The 8411-nt window shown below is 40.1% G+C and overlaps 1 protein-coding gene across 1 annotated transcript; it reads left to right on the top strand.

Annotated features, from left to right (window-relative positions):
• Positions 1-186: 186 nt before the first annotated feature.
• SRD5A1 (steroid 5 alpha-reductase 1) lies at positions 187-7976 on the top strand (the record flags this gene model as incomplete). The annotated part of the gene is made up of 5 exons (XM_084281645.1): positions 187-527; positions 633-799; positions 4691-4792; positions 6316-6466; positions 7910-7976. 5 exons carry the CDS (start codon positions 187-189, stop codon positions 7974-7976), a joined length of 828 nt encoding a protein of 275 aa, XP_084137771.1.
• Positions 7977-8411: the final 435 nt, after the last annotated feature.

Here is an 8411-nt window from a genome sequence, read left to right as displayed (position 1 = left end):
CCGCTGTCACCACCGCCCCGCTGCCACCACCGCCCCGCTGCCACCAGCGGCGCCGGCCCCGCCCCTCGGCGCTGATTGGTGCGTGGGGATGAATGGGGCCGCGCGGCTCCCTCCCTCCCTCCCTCCGCGCTTCGGCTCCTTTCGGCTCCCTTCGGCTGCGCTCGGCTCCCCCCCCCCCCTCCCGGCATGGCAGCGGCAGCGGGCGAGGGCTCGGGCTCGGTCTCGGGCCCGTGCGCGTTCTGGCGGCGGGTGTCGGGCGCCGAGGAGCGGCGGCTGCTGGAGCTGCTGGCCTACGGGCTGGTGGCGCTGGGCGCCGGCGCCGCGCTGCTGCTGCGCTTCGTGCCCATGCCCTACGGCCGCTACTCGTCGCCGCGCTTCGGCTGCCCGCTGCCCGCCCGGCCCGCCTGGGCGCTGCAGGAGCTGCCCTCGCTGCTCGTCCCCCTCGCCCTGGCCGCCTGTGGGGCCGCCGCCGGCCGCTGGCCCAACCGCGTGCTGCTGGGCGGCTTCGCGCTGCACTACCTGCACAGGTACGGCGCGCACGGCCGAGCTGTGCTGAGCCACGCTTGTCCTTACCGCTCCGGTCACGGTAATTGCCTTGCGTGCAACAATGCTGCTTTCCCGGCTCGTTACAGGGCGCTCATATTTCCCTTCCTGATCCGGCAAGGAAAGCCAACACCGTTTTTCACCTTCCTGCTAGCGCTTCTCTTCTGCGTTTACAATGGATACTTGCAAGGCCGAAGCTTAAGCAACTATGCAGAATATCCTCCAGGCTGGCTAAAAGGTCCTTGTTTCATTACAGGTGAGTTAAGCCATTGCATGAGAGCATTAGGAGCAGAAATTCTTCTGTCCTCACAGCTTTATTTACTATAATGTTACAGTATTCTTCAATCACGTTTTAGTTTTTCTCAGTATTGTAAATAAGCTTAACTATCTTGTTTGTGGTAGTGTAGCTGGAGGCCTTTTAATGGTTTTTATCTTACAATTATAAACAATTTTTTTTTTCCTGTGGTGTCAGCGCTAGACAAATGTGTTGTATTTCTTTATCCTTTAACGCCAAAGTGAATAAGAACCAAGTGTAGTAGCCTTCAGTATAGGAACTGCAGGCCTTAAATGGAACTAGCAGCATGTGAGTTTAGAACAAATCAGACAGATTTTTCCATGTAACATGTAGATTAAGCTAAAATTCCTTTGTTTTTGTTTCTTGATGCCATAGATACTAAAGGCTTGTGTGTGGTTGAACAGAACTGAACAAATTCATGAGGTAAAGTCAGTTACCTCATATACTAGGATGCCACTTTTAACAATCAAAATCCAATACTAGGATGCCACTTTTAACATCAAAAGTCCTTGATGTTAGGCTATTTTTTTTTTATAAACATACCTATCTCCCACCACTGCAATGAGTGGGCTTTGGCAAAGAACAAAACTGTCCCACAAGGGTGGGGTTGGAAGGTTGATCATTCAGTCCTATCAGGAGGTGAGATTACACTTCTTTTGAAGCCAGGCATATAATTAAAAAGATAAGGTGTTTGCTGATTGCATTCTTTGCCTTACTTCTTGTTTGCTGGGCACCTGCTTTTGCCTACTGTCAAATGTAATACCATTTTTTTTTTTTCTAAGGAACTATTTACTGAAGGTTCTCTATGATCTGAAGATAAGGCAGAATATTTTGCCTTGTCAGGGAAAGATGGAACACTAGGTTGTGTGGATTCTTAATCTGAGCCAGTACAATTCTTACTGGTTTTCTGGAGTCAAAGCAAGATGATGTTTCTCACAGATTTCTCAGACCTTGTACAGCAAGAATAAGAGTTTTTTCATTGCAGTATTATGGCAGATGACAGTAGAGGGCCACTGTGCTGTAACAATTGAGATTGAATAAATTTAGGTCTCAATAGATTATCTTTCAATGATTAAGAGGAAGTAGTATTTGTGCTCCAAAAATAGAGAAGATGAGGTACAAGGGAATATCTTCACTGGGGAGGTAGGTAGTTGTATGGGCGCACATGAAACTCTTGTGGTACTTTTGAAGTTCTAGTCTCTTGGTTAAACATGGTTCCAAAAAAAAAAAAGCATTCAGAAGAACAGTTGATCAAAACTGTTAAAGAGTGATGCAACACAAAATAAATAGTACCTTAATCAAAAGATTATCTCAAAACTGTGCTGTAAACAAAACATGAATCATGAGGCATAAATTAATGCCTCCTTACTGAAAGGTTAGGGGAAAAAAAGGTAATGGGTCGTGTTCAGGTTTCCTAGTTTGTTTGTTGTTTTTGAATACTCTATTTTAAGGATTTTTGAAAAGTGCAAGTGTATTACTGATAATGCTTAGGTTCATCTGCCTTTAGTTATGATTACTTCTGAGTACAAATTTTAACTTTTTGTTTTGCAAGTAATACCAATGTGGAATTAATTTTTATATTTCCTGTACTGCTAGTTGTAAGAGGTGTTGGTTTCATGACTACAAGGACAACTTATTATTTAAGTCTAAATTTACCCTGAAAAGTAAGGAAGTGGAGATTCTTGGTATGCATAGCATCTACTGTAGTACCGTCACTCCCTGTTGTTTTTTTTTTTTTTTTTATTTTTTGTTTTGTAATAAGTCTTGAGATGGGTCAGTATGGGTCTGAGAGAGCCAAACCTAAGACTTTTTTCTTTGATTCCTGCTGAAAGGGTATACGTACGTACGTATGTATGTCTGTAACTTGGCATCTAGTGGCTATTTATAATAGTTACTTGGGGCGAACACAAGATTGTTTGAATATCTGCAGTTCATGCTTGTAGTTTTTGGTCACTCAAATGCAGAAGTGCTTTATTGTATGCCAGATGCTCCCTGAACAATTGGGCTATGCTCTAATTTTTCAGAAACGTGTGGCAGTGTCTTTAAGGCTGTGGCTAAAATGACAAAAAGTTATAAGATTGGAGAACAGCAGGAAAGCACATCTGACATATTATTATGTTAATAAGTTGTTTTAATCTACATGAAGTTACACAAGGAACAAAAATGGGAGTGTCAACAAATGGCAGACAAACAAGGTTCAGCTGAAAGTTAAAGAGAAATTTGCGGCGAAGATAGAGAACGCAATGTTTCTTTGAGACCTCCCACCACTGTGGCTAATTAGCTTCACTTCTCCAGATTCCTATCTGTGGATCCTTAGGATACTGATGGGATGTCTGTTTTCAGATGCTTAGGAGTTAATTCTGGGAAATCAATGCCTTACATCTACACCAGCAATTGATCTGGAGCGCTGATACAGCTTTAATGCAGTTCCCTCATGGCTTCTACAGACGGTGCATTGGTTTAGTTCAGGGCAGTGAACTAGTCTCCTTTGAAAGGAAAGCAAAAAGTGCTGCTTCAAATGCAGCACAACATGTGATAAAACTAAGGTTGCAAAGCAAGCAGACTAATGAGGAACACCCCACAGGCTGCCTATGAGAGCTCTAGTCATGCTTTCTCCAGTTCTCCCTTTCATTGTGCTAGCTTGCAGTGCTTTTAGGGTTTGAGACCTCATGACAGCCTGCTCACCTCTAAGTCTTCACAGCTAAGTTAGCTAAGTTCTATTCAGATGGATAAACTCCCAAATGACTTGGGGCTGTTTAAGATAACCTTGTATAGAATAATAGTGTTTGCTGTGTACCACTATCTTCTCCCTTTACTAATATCACCAAACATATTCAAAGGAAGTCAAAGATGAACAGAAAACCAGTGTTCTATTGAAGTGTTGAGTGTCAACCTTAAGCATGCTTTGTCCACAGTAGATGCTTGATTACAACTAAAGCAACAACTGACTGTGAAATTAGTTAACTTTGTTCTGTGGATCGCTGAATATGAATTGCACTCAAGTTCATCTCCTATCTGCCAGGTTGATAGTTCTACAGATCTATCAAACCTGTAGAGAGTATTAAGTCCTTTTGTTTATTTCTCTCAGCTTTTTATTTCAACTTCACTAGAATTCATTCTCTGTTACAGGTGTCCTTAAAATACATTTCTTGTTTAGGTCACAGAAAGGAATCTTTCATGACTGTGGACTGAGCTTGAGACAATACGGCAGGAGTTTTTCCCTAAAGAAAGTTCAAGCTCTTTCTCTCTTTGCATCATATTTGTTGAATAATTGCAAGCTCAGTATTTATAGTGCTCAGCAAGACTAGGTTTAGGAATACTCTAAACCAAACTTCTAGGAAGGTGATTATGCTGCCTTTGGTAGTCTAGTGGTTTTTTATTCCTTTTATTACATAGTGTGCTGTGGAAACTCTGGCATACTGTCACTTTTTAAAAAAAAAAAAAAAAAAAAAAAGACTAAGGTGCTAGGAATGAGAATGGCTGATTCCTTCAGTGTTGTTTAAAATGGTGTGTTTGATTTTTCTTTATGGAAGTTAGGGGTTATACACATTACATGGTGTATATTTGTGTGCACATACATTTAAATATATGTGCATACCTTTGGCAACATGAGAATAAAACTTAAAAATACTATTCCTGTCAAGAGACCTGTTGATTACTGTGAGCTTTACTGGCTGAAGAGCTCATTGTGGGATTGGGATTGTGCATAATGTCACTAGAATTGTTTATCTTGCTTACATTATTACTGCTTTGAGACAATATGGCTAATGTTTGAAATACGACTTTTTTTTTCCTGATAGAGTGCTTTGACTCAATGTATTAAAGATAAGTATTTTAAATATTTCTCTTCAGGTTTTATAGGGTGGCTGGTCGGCATGGCAATCAATATTCATTCTGATCATATTCTTAGAAATCTGAGAAAACCAGGGGAAACTGGTTACAAGATACCAAGAGGTGAGTAAAGTGTTACAAAAATCTATTTAGCAAAAGAAGCATGTTTTGTGAGGAGAAGCTGAGAGAGCTGGAATTGATCAGCCTAGAGAAGAAAAGGCTCATGGGGATCCCATCAATGTAAATAAGTACCAAATGGGAGGCAATGAAGATGAGGGAGCCAGGTTCCTAGTGGTCCACAGTGACAGGCCAAAGGCGATGAACACAAATTAAAACACGTGAAATTCCATGTGAACATAACTTCTTTACCATGAGGTTGGCCAAAGACTAGAATAGGTTGCCCAGAGAAGCTGTGGAGTCTCCACCTTTGGAGATGCTGAAAATGTGACTGGATGCTATTTTGGACATCCTTCTCTAGCTGAACCTGCTTTGAACAGAGTGAGGTTGGACTAGATGATCTCAAGACCCTTTCAACCTAAATTATTTTGCAAGTTGGTGTTACAGAGACCTTCCAAAGCTTGATATATTTTACTGGAGATGGACAAATTGATATTACAAGTTTCCTGTCATATCATAAATAACTATCTAAGGAAGTGATTTTGTAGCATTCATATTTTTCACCAAGAACATAAGTTTGTATCTTTACATGGGCAGTTGAATTAACATCTGTTAAGATGAATACAGATGTAGTGTGAGATGTTCAGATGTTTAGAAGGAAATAAGATTTGTTTTGCTGCATAATCAGGAGGAGTCAGTCTTGATATTACTTATCCAATTCAAGTGCTAGAATTCTGCCATTTTGTCACAAAAACAGAGTAATTAAAAACAAGGTCAAAACGTGTCCTTTATTAAGCTTGGCAAATATTTGCTTGTTTGGTCCCACTAGGACATGCACTTATGTTATCAATTTGTACTCTAACTTTGGAATTAGGGTGAAAGTTCTTATTTTTAAAAATAACTCCCAGCAGGTGAGTACTGACTGTTTATGCATAATTAGCTGTAAAATATGTTTAATACAAACTGCCAGTTATTTCTATTGATAAGGGTCAGGACTGAAGTAGCTAAGGTTATCTTTCTCCAGACCTGGCAGGGCACAGGAACAAAAGGGCAATGCATCTTAAGCTAGAGCATAAATTTGCAACTTAAATTTAGAAAAATATTCTTTATGATTAATATAATTTGGGATACTTAAACTGGAGAAACGAGACATTGTATGCTAACTAACCCTAGGTGTAATTTATGGGACTATTTTACATGTAAATGGTATTGTGTTTTCTATTTTTTGCATATTTAAAAAAAAGGTTTTGTACATGGTCATACACAGCTTGAAGTAGTTATTTACATAGGTATGGAATCACTTCTGGTACTAAATCTTTTTTCATGATTCATTGAAGAAGAGTGGAACTGGAGAAGGTCTGTTTTAGAAGGATGTCTAAAGTAATCCTTCATGGTACAGCTTGAACTGGAAAACAGTTTCTACTGCCTTTAAAAATATAGAGAGACATTAGTGATATAGGGTGTCTTAGACTTACATTGAATATGTCCTTCATTAAGGTGCTTTTCAAATAAACCTGTCCTGCTTTTAGGAGGAATGTTTGAGTATGTCAGTGGAGCCAACTTTTTTGGAGAGATCCTGGAATGGTTTGGGTTTGCCCTTGCCTGCTGCACCATCGAAAGCCTTGCATTTGCATTGTGTACACTTTTTATCTTGGGCTCTAGGGCAAAGCAACACCACCAGTAAGTGTTTGTCTTATTTCTATTGTCTGTGCCACACTTCATTTCCAATGTATAAATTATACCTCATCCCATAGGGATGTTGCAGAACAAGTCTAATGAAAAGCTGTTAACTGCAATAAAGAATGAGATAATGCTTCAAGCAGTACTAAACATAAGATTGCAGCAAAATAGTGTTAAGCATAAGGAATATAAGTGCACACAATGTACAATGAGGTAGTCAAAATAATGGCTATTCATTACATGACCAGAATTCATCCTGGACCTGTAAAGATTGGATACATTTGGGAAAATTACCTTTGCTTGAACATACATTATTGTCCATTTTCCAGCTCAAACTTCTTACTATAATATTACATTACTGAAAATAACCAAAGGTTTCTGCTACAGGCAGGACCATCAAAATCAAGTCTATTAAATATCCATAGAGTTGATTGCTTATTTTTGTATATAAAGGCTCTGTTCTGTGAAACTATCAGACTGATAATGTACTGTATTCACATTTTGGCTTTCCTGTTAATAGAAGAATCAGTTTGAGAAAACTTCTTGAAAGAATTCTTTTTCAGGAATAGCACACTTAAAAGAACCTGAACACCCTAATCTTAGTTATTTTTGGCTTCCTGCTTTGACTGTTTTTGTGGAACTTGGTGGCATAAGAGGAAATAAATAGGAGGAGGTAGACTGGAAGAATGCCATTGCTAAGTGTCACATCAGCTATGGCTTTGCCTAGCAGAGTCTTGAAAAGTTCCAGAAATAAATATCTTTCTGTACCTTGTTGGGTGTTCCAGTTCTGTATTACCATCCCAGTGAACAAGATTTTCTTACTGTCCAACCTGGACCTTCCAGGTCATCTGTGACTATTTCTCCCTGTTCTACCACCTGCCACTGCTGAGTGAGCCATAATGTACTTTGGGTTGGGAGGGGCAGCTGAAGGTTGTCTAGTCCAGTTACCTAGACCGACCTGCTTCTGCCCAGGGCTAACACCAAAGCTAGACAACTTTTGTCAAGTCCTTCATCCAGTTGAGTTCAGAGTGCCTCCAAGGATGGAGATTGTAGCATCACTGAGGGAAAAAAAGTCCTGTTGCAGGATTCCTGTTGGATATTATTTTTTCCTCTGCTTCTAAAATATAAATAGGATGCATTACAATACACATTTTACAAGAGAAGTCTGTTCCTTCCCTGGCTGCTCTGATTGTGCCTACTAGCTTGATTTCCCGTTGCTAGCAACGATAGCTTTGTTTTGTTGTAGTTGGCAATTAGATTTTCTTAGAATGAGTGTGGTAAATAGCAATTTTCTATCCAGAGTAGGTTCTAAAGACACTTTTCTAGTTTGTATCAAAAAAAAAAAAAAAAAGGATTAAATTGAAAGCTTTATATAGTTAATGAACTTCCTTGAGAATATTTTAAAGATGCAGTACTCATCACATTTGTACCTTTGTTTTTCAGGTGGTACCTTGAGAAATTTGAAGACTACCCAAAGGATAGGAAAATTCTGATTCCATTTGTGTACTAACAGATGCTTTGAATACCATCAGGTTCTGGTGGTAACGCTGTTTTTGAAATGGTTACTTTTTGGAACACCTAACGCTTCACAAGTGTTAGCCTGTTAACATACTCTGTTCGCTAGTGACAAAGCCTTGTGCTGCTAGTAGTTACTGCTTTTCTTCGTAATGAAACCCCCGAATCTGATGGACATGGTGAACAGGAACAAAGGTGCTTTTGCAACAACACAGCACCGTTGTGAATACGTAAGGCAAGGTGACTGATTCCACATTGTGGAAACTACTATACAAGGTTTCTGATGTTTTATTGTCAGCCTATAGAGTGTTTGGGTATTACCCATCTGATCTAGCCATGTCCTGAGGATTGTGCTATGAGCCCAGTCACCCTTAGTGTATAATTGGGCTGGTGCGTTTGGCCTTTTAGTTGCCTGCATATGCAAATGGGG

This window comes from Netta rufina (assembly GCF_964035555.1).
Source record: "Netta rufina genome assembly, chromosome: 2".
Taxonomy (NCBI): domain Eukaryota; kingdom Metazoa; phylum Chordata; class Aves; order Anseriformes; family Anatidae; genus Netta; species Netta rufina.
This window is presented reverse-complemented; position numbering and strand designations above follow the sequence as displayed.